General features: G+C 38.3%; 1 protein-coding gene across 1 annotated transcript in view; it reads right to left on the bottom strand.

Moving 5' to 3' along the window:
- Positions 1-1,241: 1,241 nt before the first annotated feature.
- Positions 1,242-16,045, bottom strand: part of tbx15 (T-box transcription factor 15) — a 25,250-nt gene continuing 10,446 nt past the window's right edge. Inside the window, exons 4-8 of the mRNA XM_016517446.1 lie at positions 13,334-13,505; positions 9,680-9,847; positions 7,696-7,760; positions 6,383-6,480; positions 1,242-3,007 (exon numbers count right to left, since the gene is read on the bottom strand). Coding sequence (XP_016372932.1) covers positions 2,181-3,007; positions 6,383-6,480; positions 7,696-7,760; positions 9,680-9,847; positions 13,334-13,505 — 1,330 coding nt within the window. The 3' untranslated portion in view covers positions 1,242-2,180. The remainder of the gene's footprint in view (positions 3,008-6,382; positions 6,481-7,695; positions 7,761-9,679; positions 9,848-13,333; positions 13,506-16,045) is intronic.

Here is a 16,045-nt window from a genome sequence, read left to right on the forward strand (position 1 = left end):
ATCTTTGTTGTAACACAGCAATTTGGGTTTGGTAAAGAATAGGTTATAATAATGAATGGAATCTCTCCTGTTTTCCTTTAAACTTCTATATTCAGATTTCCTGAATTTACCTGTCCATTCTGGGTGTGAGAGTCCATGGTTCATTTTTACAGAGGACAAGTCGATTTGAAGTTCTAGCAGAGCTTTGCTTCAAAGTACCAGACAAATCAATGTGCATAATTATTGGAAATAATGTCCAGATAGATGGAGATGTGCCAAATTATGAAATCATGCACTCTTCAATTCGTATCCAGTCATTACTAGAGCTGCACTTGGAAAACAGGTGTTTCTAATACAGAGAGATGTCTCCACGGTCTTCTACCCTGTTTACTTTCCGATGATGATTCAGATATGATATTTCATGGCTGAAACTGAGCACATGATGGGAAGTGATCTGAGAAAGAAGAAAAATAAAGAGGAACAGAGAAAAAGAGAAAGAAATGTACTCACTTCTGAAGACATGTAATAGATGCTGATTGTGCTTTTAAATCAAGTCTGTGCCGGGATAATGAGGACCAAAGCCCAGACATGAGAGAAGCGATCATAAATGCATACTGTAAACATATTAAGAGCAGACATGTAAAAACCAGAAATGTAAAAATTACCCACATCCAGCATCTAACAGATTCCTCTTTTCCCAATCCCTCTTGCCCTTATTCGCTCTCTTTAAACAGGTGGCATATTTATATGCATCACCAAAGTGAAAAGGATGAATTTGATCCACATAGTTGTCTCTTTCTTCTTTATTTCAAAGAGAACAGCAGGATCAATCCTTTGTTTTTTCACATTTATTTTTACACATATTGACTTAAAATTTTTTTTTGATTTCTCTTCATCTCAAGCCCATGATTATAATAGAGGGGGAAATAATAGGGCATGAGATAAATTGCATTTGATTAGTAAAATATTTTTTGGACTAGTAAGTTTTCGTACTTAAATCCTCCTGCTTTCTGTATGAAATTGTGTGTATAGTTCAACTTTAAAAAAAAAAAAAAAAAACATTATTCAAATACATACATAAATATTCAAATGTGTAGATCAATAATTTGTTACAAAGGTCAAATCTATGATAATTTCTGATTTGAGATCCATCATATACTGTATGATGTCATTTCAAAACCACAAACAAAAGCAACAAAACATGCTTGATTTTTTTTCAAGAAACATACAGAGGACTTATAATGTTTATTTAATGAGCTTTATGTGCTTGGCACTTGTATTTACAGTCTTAAAAGCCTAAAACACTATTTGTTCATTACTCCCACACTATTTAAATTCAACATACACTGGCCATATAATTGCTTAGAATTTAAATATATTCATTTACAAACACTCCAAAGCATATACCTTGTCTTCCTATGGTTTTTATCCACACAACAATTTAAAACCTATGTGCTTTGCGTGCATTCACTATTGCTCATATGTTTATGTTCCACTTAGGATATGGTTAAGCCTTTTCCAAACCAACAGGCAAAGGTTCAGTATTTCAGTACAGACTGACAGAACCATACAGAGACCCTGTTATTACAAGAGGATTTTACTTTGGCATCCTGAGACCCCTCATCTCTGAAAGAGTCAGTGAGCTTACAACATTGCATCACGACCCCATGACAAGCATGATATATTATCAACAACAAAACCGTAATACTGACTTATTCGCTCACAGTTTTGAGGACATTTTATTCATGTTCTGGCTGATGGCTCTTGTTCGTGTGGGATATTTAAAGGGCCATTATTCCTGTCATTATTGCACCAAATATGAATCCTCACCAGAATCCATTTTCTAAAAATCAGACCTCAGTTGATTTAGTTTTGCACATTGTTGAGGTCGGCAGGTCAGCAACAACAACAGTCAAGTTGGAAGGGACATTTTTAGCTTGTATATCCATTCGTTTTGACGGCACATCATGTGATGAACACAAGTAAAACTTTAACTCCATTTTAGTCTGACGATTGATAAGGCATGTGTGTAATAAGTCCACATTGAACAGCTGGTGTCACCAACGTCACAATGGCAAAATGCTCACACCAATGTATCAGACATTTTGAATAATAAAACTCTGAAAACCCAGTAACGCTGAGCAAAAAACTGCAGCAGCTGTTCGTGTTTGGTGTTTTGATCTGTTTTTGGTTTATTTTCTTCAAACCATGTGCATGGACATCTGTGAAGAGGAGCCATACTGGCGGCCATCACAGCTGCCAGCTCCCTGTTGGCTGCCGGTGGGGTTGCCGATCATGTGCATACTGTCCATGCCGCTGTTGGACAGGTACTGACGTTCAGCAAATGCTCCGGCGGAGGAGGAGGAGCACAGTAAGCCACCCTGAGGTTTCTCCGGGCTGGCCGCCAGGCGCGGTGAGGCTGGGAAGTTGTATCCGTACAGGTTGTAGGGATTGTGAAGGGAAAAGGCGTTATATGTGCTCTGCTGCACATGATGATGGCTCCCAGAGAACATGTGGGTGGAGGAAGGGGAGGAGCCGGATGAAGCCGATGACCCAGAGGCGGAGCTCGCCCCTGCCTGCATTACGTACTGCAGTTGGGACGCCGGAAAAGAGGCCAGCTGACTTCCATATGCATCCATCTTACCTCCACCGCTGCTGTTGCCAGCAGCCAATGAGGCGTGAGCCCCTCCCTGCATTCCAGCAGCGATGAGAGAGGAAGTCCTCTGAGGCAAGAAGGAATCTGAGGCCTGGGCAGAGGTTAAAGCGCCTCCTGTGGTCTGGAGGCGGCTGTAGGAGCCGTCGGCCAGTCCTCCGTAGCCCTGCAAGGCAGCCATGTTGCTCCTGGCACATGCGGGGTACTCAGACAAGCCCAGGTTACACAGCTGGCTCTCCCTGCAGCCCACATTGAAGGTGTTGTGTGCCAGATGGAAAGTAGGAGGGGAGCAGGAAGGGGAGAGAAGGTGTGTCGCACCGGAGGGAGATGGAGTGCCAGTGCTGGAGGTAGTGGGAGAGGTGCCAGTGCTCCCTCCTGAAAAACAGAGTCAGCAAACATTCAGAAACATCCAAACCCCAAAAAAACACTGTGGATACACATTCCTATGCATGAAGATGAAGTGCACACAAAAGAGGAGAACGGTGAGACAGAGCCAGCTCTGAAAACAGACACACTGTCCAACAATCACACCAAGAGCGTATCTCTTATTTCATCCCGTGGACCATGAGCAGTCACCATGGCTCCTTAGGGAAAGCACTTCATCTGGTTACAAAAGAGGCCTGTTCAAACCTGGCAACAAATGCCACGAATTAACCCATAATGGAATGCTCATCTCCACAGTGCTATTCTACATTCTTCATTCTTGCTGATCTTTCCTAAAGGGATTGACTCATGTCTTACCAAACCTATATGATTTAATTTCTTCTGTGAAACACAAAATAACATATTTTGAAATGTCATTGGTTTTTTGTCCATACACTGAAAGTCAGTGGGGACCAATTTTGGACCCAACTGACTTTTACTGTATGGACAGATTCAGTTCTTCAAAATATCTTTTTTGGAACGACATGAAGGTGAGTGAATGATGACAGGATTTTTGGGTGAGCTGTCCCTTTAAGGTCTATAATTGTAAGGCCTATGTTATATTTTAATTTATAAAAGTTTTATAATTAAAATTGTTAACCGTAGATGATTCTAAAAACTGAACAAACAGAACCCTGGTATATCTTTTTCCTATTTTTTTTTTTTGTACACATTTCAATCTGATACCCTGGGTGGAGAATTCAGATTTCAAAAATTCTCACTATACACTACCACTCAAAAGTTTGGGTAATTTTATTTTTTAAATAATTTAATAAAAAAATAACAATAATACTTTTATTCAGCAAGGATACATTAAATTGATCAAAAGTGACAATACAGACTTTTATAATATTACAATTTTTTTTTACTTTTAAAATTTCTTTATTTAATCAAAGAATCCTAAAAATGTATAATGGTTTCCACAAAAATATTACAGCTACAGCAACTGTTTTCAGCATTGATGATAATAATAAGAAATGTTTCTTGAGCAGCAAATCAGCATATTATAATAATTTCTGAAGGATCATAGTAATGATGCTGAACATTCAGCTTTGCCATCACAGGAATAAATTACAACTTAAAATATATTAAAATAAAAAACCGTTATGTTTAATTGTAGTAATAATAATAATAATAATAATTCACAATATTAAAGTTTTTACTGTATTTTTGATCAAATAAATGCTAATTTCAAAAGCATCAAAAAATTTTATGGGCCCCAAACTTTGAATGGAAGTGTACATTCGTAAACCACGAGTTAACATTGTTCTTTACAGATTTGCAGTGCCAGTATGATTTATTGGATGAAAACAGTATGTAGCCTGTTTAAATAATGGCTTGTCTCGCTCTAGCACATCAGCTGGGCTTATATATGCCTGACTGTACCATTCAGTTTGTACTCAATATACTTTTCGGACCATAAGTATACAAATAAAACACTCTCTTCTTCGCTCAAAAACATTTTCCATCACTGTTTGACATTTAGCTTTTTCCCTCAACACTGAAACAAAATACAGTGCATGAAAGTTTCTGTGCCTATTTACAGCGCATAAATATTTAATAAGGCAAGCGCTGTTCAGTTTATGATTGGTTGTTTGTTGCGAAACAACTAGCCATTACATTCTAACACAGCTTCGTTTCACTGTATACATTTGGCACCAAAATACGGGGTTAACTCTGTGTGAGACATTGGTTTTCCTGGGGTTGAAAGCAGGTTTAAAGAGACAATAACCAGAGGTTACACACTGTGTGAAAAGCCCATCACATGTCAGCTACAATCATCTTGAGGATAATGTGACAAATGTTGAATGCAAATGTGGCTTGAGTTTCATAATACGCATGTCTGGTCAACAGAGCACTGGCCGTCTTCTCTCAGTATGACAGGCAGCATTTGGGCATTTGTTCATAGAGGGGGGAAAAAATCACTGGCACATATGCACAGTGATTAAGTCAAACACTTGGAACTGAATGATAGCGGTGGGATATCTACCACATATTTCTTTATTAATGAGAAGTTGGCCAGCACTCAGTTTGTTGTTTTGAACATGTAGTCTGCTCTACGGTTCGGAATGGGAAAGAAACGAAATAACTCAGAACTCTCTTGGCTGAGGCTTGGGCCAGCTCCATATGCGTTCAATAATACAGCTGAGTTCTGGTTCGCTCTACGTGGTTCTGTTCTGTTGGCTGAGGGAAAGGAGACTTCACGGTGATGTCATGTTTTCCCCCTGTTGTCAGGCTGGGGTGAGAGAGGCTTCAGTGGTGCTTTCAGAACAACTAATTACTCCAATAGATCTGCATGTAGTTCTTGAGGGCAATCAGTTTGGGGTTGCGAGGGTAGGGGCGGAGGGAGAGGGCACAACGTTTTGTCAGCCGTGCGAGAACTTTAATTAACATTTAATCTGTTTTGTGAAGTTTGTGATGACAAACAGATGTCTACTCAGACAAAATACCGTGCTCACATTACTCTGACCTTATGACAGGAGAAAAAAAGTAGTTACATCAACATTTGATCATCTAGGCCATAACATTAGCTATGAGTAAGAGACTGAGCTAAAGAGATGGTTTTAGTGATCAGACACATGTGAGAGCAAAATTCACAGGAAGACTTTTACTTTTGAATGACTGTATCTTATCGTTTATTTACTTAATTCCGTTTCAGGTTTCAAAACAAATGAGAAGTACCATAAATGTAGCATAAAAGTGGTCTATACATTTTGTGTGGTGTATATGTATACAAGTCTTCTGAAATCATATGATCACGTTGTGTGAGAAACAGACTGAAATGTATGTTGTTATTCACTAATAATCTTTACCAGAATATTGAATCAATGAATTGAACTTGAGAACTGGATCAGTTCAATTAGTGAATGAATCATTCATTGCGTATCAAATCCACCAGTTTAAAAATATGAGACTGAAAATAATTATTTACAAATCGCTACATTAGTGAACAATGAGATTACATTTTTGAATATGTGAATGTAAATGTATATTTAATTTTTTTAATAATGTATTTTGGACTCTTTCTTACATAAAGCTATAATGTGGTTTAATTTTGGTGTGAACTGTTCTGGTAAGGCATTGAAGAAGGGAAATAATATTTGATCTGTCGAACAGACATACAGACAACCTCACTCTTGGACACAAAAACCCAAGATTGTCCAACTTGTCCCACCCAAATTCACTGTGGTATGTGATTATTGTGGCCAGTCCACACAGTAACTTTAAACATGATTTATGAAGCAATATTTCTAAATAAGTCCAAAGCCTCTGTTATTCAAGTAGGCATGTTAAAAACATCTCCACTCACAGGAACCATGCGCATACCTTGCTGTTTCTGCATGTTTGTGAAGTCTTCAAACGTCAGCGTCCTCACTGGTGGTCTCCAAAAAGCATACGTCTCCATTATTGCCTCCAACCCAGTCCTGCACGAGGGATAGTGACAGAGAAAGCCGGAAGAAGAGACGTGAGATTGCAGAGAAAACAGGTAAACCAGTCAGATTATGCACATGAGACAGCGGCAAAAATGGAGAAAAAAAGAGGGGGAGTTTGAGGAAACTGGAGCCTGTAAAAAGGAGCAGGTTTTTACTGTGCACATAAATCTGGGTGATGTTTCATCTGTGCTCTGTACATGGCTCCCCTTCCTGTGTGATTTACTCCTCTTTGCAGCGCTCCCTGCATCGGTCCTCGCCGTGCAGCTTAAGCGGCAGTAATTCTCTACTCCTTTCTGCTTGTTAGTGAGGCGCTCTAATGACTCACTGAAGCACTGGCTGAGACTGAATCCAAATACTGGTCACCAAATGAAAGACTTTTTCTCTTTAATAATATATCACCAATAAGACTGTTTGTGATTTACATTAAAATACTGATTTATATCTTGGTTAAGCATAACTGATTCCACCAATCATCAAAAGCTAACATTACAACTTAAACTGCGGTTTTCGTAAACTGCATGGGAAGAGAAGGATCCAGTGCATAAATGAAACTGTGGTTACTTTGTGACTGATCAACTGTTTTATTGTATGAAAAGGTATTTTATTAGCATTAGTTTTATAAGGATATATGTGTGAGGGCAAGAGCATTTTCTATATGTATCTTACTCCTGAATAATCTTTTCATCTCTATTTTTCTGCAATGAAAATCTAACGCTAGTTCATAAATCAGGCGGTCTATTGTTTGAAAAATGAAAAAAGATGTCTCAAATATCTGTGGCGATAATACTCTCCAGATGGAAGCCTGCTTTCATGTGCTGAGGGTCTGTCTCAGACATTTTCGCAGTATATGACCGTTCTGACTCTGGCATCTTATAGAGACGGAGCAATTAAGTGCACGGAAATACAGCGAGAGGGAAAGAAAGGCAAGTGAACGGGTGGACAAGACTGAGGGAAAGGAGTTTAAAAAACAAGAAAAGGAGAGAGGCATTTTTCTTTCCGCTGCCCTCAATCAGATCGCTTTATCACAGATCGACTAGGTTTTCTTGGCAGCCGGACGAGGGAGTGATTTTAATGTAGCGGGACGTGGGATTAGGAGGGATCTCCTAGGGTTCATATACATATGAAAGGACACTGCCGAGATATGTGTATATTTGCACACACAGCATGGACAATACGGAGCAAGGGTAAGATTTCCTGAAAATCTACCTGTTTCTCCCTGAGTCCCGGAATCCTTTGGCAAATGGGTTGCGGTCGATCTTTAGACGGGTAATCTGTTACAAGAGAAGAAGTCCAAAACAGACTCATTTAATAATATTTTGACATATTCAGACACTTTCATCATATCACTTTAATAATAAACATAACAAAACATATTTTTTCAATTCGTGGGTTTTGAAACTGGTGCATGATATAGCTCTATTTTGGGGTGCAAAATATATTGGTACCACATTGGTTAGTGTTTAATATTAGAGATTTTTTTTTAAAATACTTTATTAGTATCTGTCAATTATTGGTGTGTGTGTGTGTATATATATATATATATATATATACTTCACAAGGAGGGTAAGCCACAAACATTCATTGTCAAAGAAGCTGGCTGTTCACAGAGTGCTGTATCCAAGTATGTTAACAGAAAGTTGAGTGGAAGGAAAAGGTGTGGAAGAAAAAGATGCACAACCAACCGAGAGAACCGCAGCCTTATGAGGATTGTCAAGCAAAATCGATTCAAGAATTTGAGTGAACTTCACAAGGAATGGACTGAGGCTGGGGTCAAGGCATCAAGAGCCACCACACACAGACGTGTCAAGGAATTTGGCTACAGTTGTCGTATTCCTCTTGTTAAGCCACTCCTGAACCACAGACAACGTCAGAGGCGTCTTACCTGGGCTAAGGAGAAGAAGAACTGGACTGTTGCCCAGTGGTCCAAAGTCCTCTTTTCAGATGAGAGCAAGTTTTGTATTTCATTTGGAAACCAAGGTCCTAGAGTCTGGAGGAAGGGTGGAGAAGCTCATAGCCCAAGTTGCTTGAAGTCCAGTGTTAAGTTTCCACAGTCTGTGATGATTTGGGGTGCAATGTCATCTGCTGGTGTTGGTTCATTGTGTTTTTTGAAAACCAACGTCACTGCACCCGTTTACCAAGAAGTTTTGGAGCACTTCATGCTTCCTTCTGCTGACCAGTTTTTTGAAGATGCTGATTTCATTTTCTAGCAGGATTTGGCACCTGCCCACACTGCCAAAAGCACCAAAAGTTGGTTAAATGACCATGGTGTTGGTGTGCTTGACTGGCCAGCAAACTCACCAGACCTGAACCCCATAGAGAATCTATGGGGTATTGTCAAGAGGAAAATGAGAAACAAGAGACCAAAAAATGCAGATGAGCTGAAGGCCACTGTCAACGAAACCTGGGCTTCCATACCACCTCCATGCCACGCTGAATTGAGGCAGTAATTAAAGCAAAATGAGCCCCTACCAAGTATTGAGTACATGTACGTAAATGAACATACTTTCCAGAAGGAATGCTTTCCAACAATTCACTAAAAATGTTTTTTTTTATTGGTCTTATGAAGTATTCTAATTTGTTGAGATAGTGAATTGGTGGGTTTTTGTTAAATGTGAGCCAAAATCATCACAATTAAAAGAACCAAAGACTTAAACTACTTCAGTCTGTGTGCATTGAATTTATTTAATACACGAGTTTCACAATTTGAGTTGAACTACTGAAATAAATGAACTTTTCCACGACATTCTAATTTATTGAGATGCACCTGTATATACAGTATATAGGTTATATATATTTAAATGTGTATGATAATTTTTTGTTTATTTTTACATTTAGATTAGAAGTTAATCTTAAAATTAATCTTTAAAAAAACTAATGATTTATTAACACTGTTAAAACTTTAGCAAATCTCAAAATTAATTTCCATTTTTTAAACTGAATATTATAGTGTTGTGATGCCTAAATTCACTTGTATAATATAAAACATTGATTTTAGTCTTTAGTGTTTGTCATTCAGACAAAATAATATATAATTTTAATATTGACCATTTATTGTTTATCAGACATAACATGAAAATAATTGTCTAGAATTAAAATTTTAGTGCATCCCTAGTTGTATATTGCCAATTAACTCCTGAACTATGTGTTTCATAGTCACAGTGGTGCTGTACACTGACAGTCAGTAATGGACCTGTTGGTTCTGGTAGGCTGTGACCGTGGTGAAGACGGTCTCTGGGAAGCTGAACGTCTTTACTCCTTCCCCGGTAGGAACAGGTTTGGTTGGAGAGAGCTCGCTGCTGAAGTCTTTCCGGATCACATGGACACGTGGCTGATATTTGTGCATCGAGTGCAGGATGATCTAGAAATGAAGTAAGTCATATCATCAGCTACTCCACCGCAACCACAAGAGCACATTTCTGCAGCTGTATGGATTAAATGTCTGTGGCATAATGAGGCTGTGAATATCAAAGCTGCTTAGTCTAATATGAGAACATGCTGTCTCACAGTGTGTACACATGTTGATGAGATATGAATCAGGTGGAAGCATCCACATAATTCTACACCAGTAATATTTCAATCCTCTTTGTTATGAAACTGCAATCTAAATTATATTTTGAGGTTCGTATATTCCATGGCGGCGAGGTCCCACACAGAACGTTCCAGGGTTAACTTAAATTCCGGCCCTCGCTCGCCCTCCAGGCGAACAAAACATAAAGTCTCTTTTTACGAGGTTGTGGTACAAGAAAAGTCCCCTCTCCTCTTCCTGAAAAAACATCAGCCTGCTGCAGTTGTAACACCCATATGTTATTACATTTGTCAGAATACTCAAGTGATAGAATCAGTGACTCGAGTCAAAACAGCCCCATATGCAGAGGAGATGCCAGTAGAGCAGCGAAGTTCGCAGATGTGGCCTAAGGCAACTGTTTTACCCACACCAACCCTGCATCTAAAATACTGATACTGTATCTCTCTGTAAAGAATACGCAACATGTCATGTGCAATTATTCTATATTCTCTGCACTCAGACTTTACAGCACCATTCTACTGGTCATGAGCAGATGACTGGCTACTCTACATAAATTAAAAGTGGATAGTCACATTAATCAAAACAATGTTGCTCTGTTTCAGACAAGAAAAATACATTTAAAAACATTTGTTTAACTTAAACTGAGTAAAACTTTTCCATGCTATAAACATTCTTGCACACATTTTTTTCAAATTAGGGTTTTCAACCCATCCAATGCACAATACACTGTGACACTCAACAACCACATAACTTATTAGGGCTACCAACACAACACCACCAATACTAACAACATAGTATTAACATGAAATTAGTATTTAGTGAAAATTATTCATGCCACAATGGGAATTTGATATGAATAATGAATAATGTAATCATAATTGGATTGAGTAATTTCCATTTTACATATTAAAATTGATTGCATGCAATTAAATGAAGAATTATGTTACAATAGCTTAGAGACCCCAAGCAAAAATGTTATACTACACTGCAAAACAATCACCTATCTAAGTGCACGTCTACCTTTTGTTAAAACAGAAGGTTTGAGTTTGAATAATATCTGCCAACTGGGTTTTGATGAAGTATATCAATATGTATATAATATCAATTTTAATATATCAATTGATTAATACCAATTGGACAATAAAAGCTAACCTTAAATTATTAATTTTATTTTTTACATTTATACACTGAGTTTTCTGGGACCCCAAACATAAAGGACGCACAGTTAATCTCAAAACACGAGGAAACATTGAAAGAAAACATGAGGGCTAAACCTTTAAAACCATACTGAGCAAATTAAGCACATCTTTCTTGTGGGTCTCATTATTCTGGACAGAGCTGGATGTATCACCCCATTTCTCACTCTCACTGAACGATAACCATGACAACCTAACAAAACGTGCTGGGGATGAGAGTGTCCTCTGATGGTCTGATAATAAAATCATCCCTGTGCACTCACTCCTTCAGACCAGAGCCAGGCACAAGACAGTCATACTCCAACAGTGACACAAAAACCAAAGATTCGCAGGACAACTTGAAAACAATTCATATATGATGCGGAAAAAAATTAATGTATTTCCAAACAATAACATGTGCATACATTCCATATGTATTCAGCTGTCTGTGTTCAGCACAGACACATTGGGAATATCAGTCAAGTACAATAAAATCAATCTTTTTCCAGTTTTGCCAGTTCTTCAGAGAATACACTGAATAATGATCTTCTTGCTTGAGAGAATATACAGATGTCTTTTGGGGAGATGGGGGGAGGGGGTTGTAATCTATCAACTAGCGTGTGTTATGAATACAGTGATGTGGATAAGCAGGTGTATGCAACGTCTCCTCATTCTTTTACTTTATATTAGTAATCAAATATATTTATTTGGGGTCAGTAACATTTTTAAGTATCTTATACTCACCAAAGATGCATTTATTTGATCAAATGTTGTGAAATATTGTTACAATTTAAAATGACTGTTTTCTGTTTTTATCATTTTAAAATATAATTTATTCCTGTGATGCGAAGCTGAATTTTTAGCAGGCATTACTCCAGTCTTCATTGTCACATGATCCTTCAGAAATCATTCTAATATGCTTATTATTTTGCTTAAGAAACATTTCTTATTATTATCAATGTTGACACATTTTCAGGATTGTTTGATGAATGCTTAGTCTAATATGAGAACATGCTGTCTCACAGTGTGTACACATGTTGATGAGATATGAATCAGGCCAACTCGAGGGTGAGTATCTCACACTGATGTGTTGGCGTCAGAGCATGGAAGCTGTAGCCTTCCCTCCGGCCCTTAGTCTGTTTCTAATTTCTCCCAGTGTCAGTGTGCGTCTCCTGGGTCCACCACAACCGAGGAGGTCAGGCAAAAGAAGAGAGGCTTTTGCAAAACAGCTTGATGACAGTAAATTTAATATTCCAGCTCCCCCCTTCCTATCCAATTCAAATGCACAGCCCAGGAGATCCCAGTGCTGCCCAAGGCCAGACAACACCAGCTCAATGAAGACCAACTGCAGAGAGGAAGTGTTCAAAGCCACACTGCTGTAATTCCACAGTTCCAAGATATTCGGGATTCAGAACATTATCTGGGGCCAAAAAGGAATTTACGGGTGATATATGAGGTTACACTATGCTAAACCAAACAACTAACTAAAGCTGTTAAAGTATATGTAAGTAATATATAGCTTGAGAGAATATACAGATGTCTTTTGGGGAGATGGGGGGAGGGGGTTGTAATCTATCAACTAGCGTGTGTTATGAATACAGTGATGTGGATAAGCAGGTGTATGCAACGTCTCCTCATTCTTTTACTTTATATTAGTAATCAAATATATTTATTTGGGGTCAGTAACATTTTTAAGTATCTTATACTCACCAAAGATGCATTTATTTGATCAAATGTTGTGAAATATTGTTACAATTTAAAATGACTGTTTTCTGTTTTTATCATTTTAAAATATAATTTATTCCTGTGATGCGAAGCTGAATTTTTAGCAGGCATTACTCCAGTCTTCATTGTCACATGATCCTTCAGAAATCATTCTAATATGCTTATTATTTTGCTTAAGAAACATTTCTTATTATTATCAATGTTGACACATTTTCAGGATTGTTTGATGAATAGAAAGCATTCATTTGAAATTTAAGTCTTAATAAATGTCTTTACTATCATATTTGATCAATTTAGTGTTTTAAATATTAAACATATTAAACAACAAATATTAAACAAACCCTAAACTTTTAAACAGTAGCATATGTTTACATATTGACATCAATATTACATTAACTGTTATTAAATGTGCACTCACATGGCCTTGATCATCCAGCTCATTGTTGGTGAGCTTGAGTTTGTCAAAGCTGACCACTTGTCTCATCCAGGTGTCTCCTGAAGCCAGTGAATCCGGGTGGATGTAGACCCTGGGCGGCACTGGCGAATCCGCGTTTCCCGCCACCATCCACTTTGAGCTGTGATACACATACCTGCAAAAATGAGCATATAATTGCCATGATGCTCTGTTCCTGTGGCCTATGAGTCAGTGTTGTTAACAATACCAAAAATTACTCATGCACACATACATCCAACTTTTGATTGTTCAAAACACTTCTAACAGACCATACAAATTCAAGATAAACAAAATATCCTTTTGAACCTTATTTTTTGGACTATTATAAATTACTAACCCGTGCTAAAAGGTAAAGTATGTTTACATTAACATAATTAATGGAAAGCATTGAAAAGGTTCTGATACATGTGGGCACTCCTAGAGTGCTGTTTGCAGGGCATTTCCTCAGCTGACTGCCTGAGGCACAGCTGGATGCCTTTAGTTCTGGCCATGCGCACAGTTGAAAGTGCTTAACTGCGACGCCTCTGCCAAAGTCATCATCCAGCTCTCAAACATGAACAAAATTCTCATTTGGCCCCTTTTGTTATTGCTTGGCAGCATTAAACATCCTCCGTGTCTGTCTTATTCTCTCCCAGAGCACCCCACTACTGCGGACATGAATGTGCGTGCCTTGCATGTGTGTTCATGCACATTAATCTGTTGATCTAAAGTTAAATAGATAAAGGCCATATTTATCTGTACAAAATGTGTGCTTTAACAAAAACACTCACACGTTGTCCATCCTTCACACACACACGCTTATAGTGCTAGGCATTTTTGTAATTTCCTGTTTGGAGTCCTGTTTAGGTTTATGCTCTACGTAGCAGGGAAAGTGTTAAAGAAAAGGGAAACCTAAGACCAAAAAGGACTGGAAATTTGATTAGCCCTCTTTCATCTTTCATAAATCTGCCATCTGGCACTAGCACAATCAATAAAGATCCAACTTTATGTGACACCTTTTTGGACAGAAGGTGGAGCGACTGCCCATTAGAGTCCAACAATATTTAACACATGTAGTACACTGTACACTGTATGCAGAAGCATTTACATATATTTAGATGTTTTATTATAATTGCAAGGACCTAATAGAGAAACAAGACAGCAAGGTTAAACATTAATGTACACATAACAAAACCATTTTTTTCTAAATAGTTCACTTCAGATATGCTTGTGAGCTTTCTCATGCACACAACACAGCATCAAATAAACCAAGTTATATATTGGGTTGCTTTACTGACAGAGTAAGTGATACTCTATAGCAGGGATCCTCAAATCTGGCCCACGAGATCCACTTTCCTGCAGAGTTTAGCTCTAACCCTAATCAAACACACCTGAGCATACTAATCAGTGTCTCCAGGATCATTAGAAAATCACAGGTAGGTGAGTTTGATCAGGGTTGGAGCTAAACTCTGCATCGCATTGGCCCTCCAGGGCAAGATTTGAGGAACCCTGCTCTATAGTGTGGAGCATGTGCACTGCGTTTACATCAAGTTGAGCTTGTACCATGTTTGTTTATTGTGTGTATTAGTGTGCATATAAAATAAGAGGAAAAAGACAGGCATGCCCATGACAAGCTGGACAAAGAAAAAAAAGAGACAAACTGGGCAACACCTAGATGGAGAAGGGGAAAGGCAGCCAGTGCACACAAGATATTTGTGAATAAATTAGATAGAAAGAGCCTGCAACAGAAATCTGAAAATCTGGGCCGCTCCGTATTTTCCTACTTCTTCTCTCAAATATACGCCATACCAAATGGCCACGTTAAAGAGAAAAGTAGTTCAAGTAACACGTAAAGAAAGATTTAACAAGTCTAGTATAAACTCTATGTCCCTTGAAAAGGGCAGTGCGCCTAAATAAAGTGAGTAAATTCCAATAAAGGCTGCGTTTCCAGACCCGAGCCCTCAAGACACATGAAGCATTCCAGTGACAGCTCTTTGCTCCGTTTGCAAAGCCTTGTGGTAAATTCCCCAGCCAGGAAGAAAATCCTATTTAATTTTACAAGATCTTTTGGCTTCTAAAATCCTCCATGATATCTGGGGGCTCTAAATGGCTGTCTTCAAGGCCAGTCCTTGAATGGCTATGGTTTTATTTTCAGTAAATGCATACATTAATCTAAATAGAATTGAACTGGAAGATTATTGTGTTGTTCACTTAAGTGTCACAATGTAATTAACACAGTAACATCCACAAAGTTACTTGTGTTTATTTAAAGGGGTCATATGATGCGATTCCTTTCTCTTCGGAGTGTTACAAGCTCTTGGTGCATAAAGAAGATCTGTAAAGTTGCAAAAGTTGCAAACTCAAATCCAAAGAGATTTTCTTTATAAAAGTTAAGAGTCAACAACCCAAATATTCAGATGTGTCCAGCGTATTTTATGGAGGACTGTACGCAACGCAACGCAACGTGTAAAAAGACAGTATCATTAAAAGTCATTATAATCCGTAATTATGTCCCCACTGGATGCCACATATGCCTCATTTATAATGGGTTTTAATGTTTCTGAATCGTCGCTCCGGCCGGACAGGGCATCATCACAGTATGGTAAGGGGCGTAACATTTCCGTCACACGCTTGAGGTTTTCGGCCAATCACAACGCACTGGGTAGCTGGCCAATCAAAGCACACCTCGCTTTTCAG

Source organism: Sinocyclocheilus rhinocerous, unplaced genomic scaffold (assembly GCF_001515625.1).
Source record: "Sinocyclocheilus rhinocerous isolate Xijiao unplaced genomic scaffold, SAMN03320098_v1.1 scaffold2583, whole genome shotgun sequence".
Taxonomy (NCBI): Eukaryota; Metazoa; Chordata; class Actinopteri; order Cypriniformes; family Cyprinidae; genus Sinocyclocheilus; species Sinocyclocheilus rhinocerous.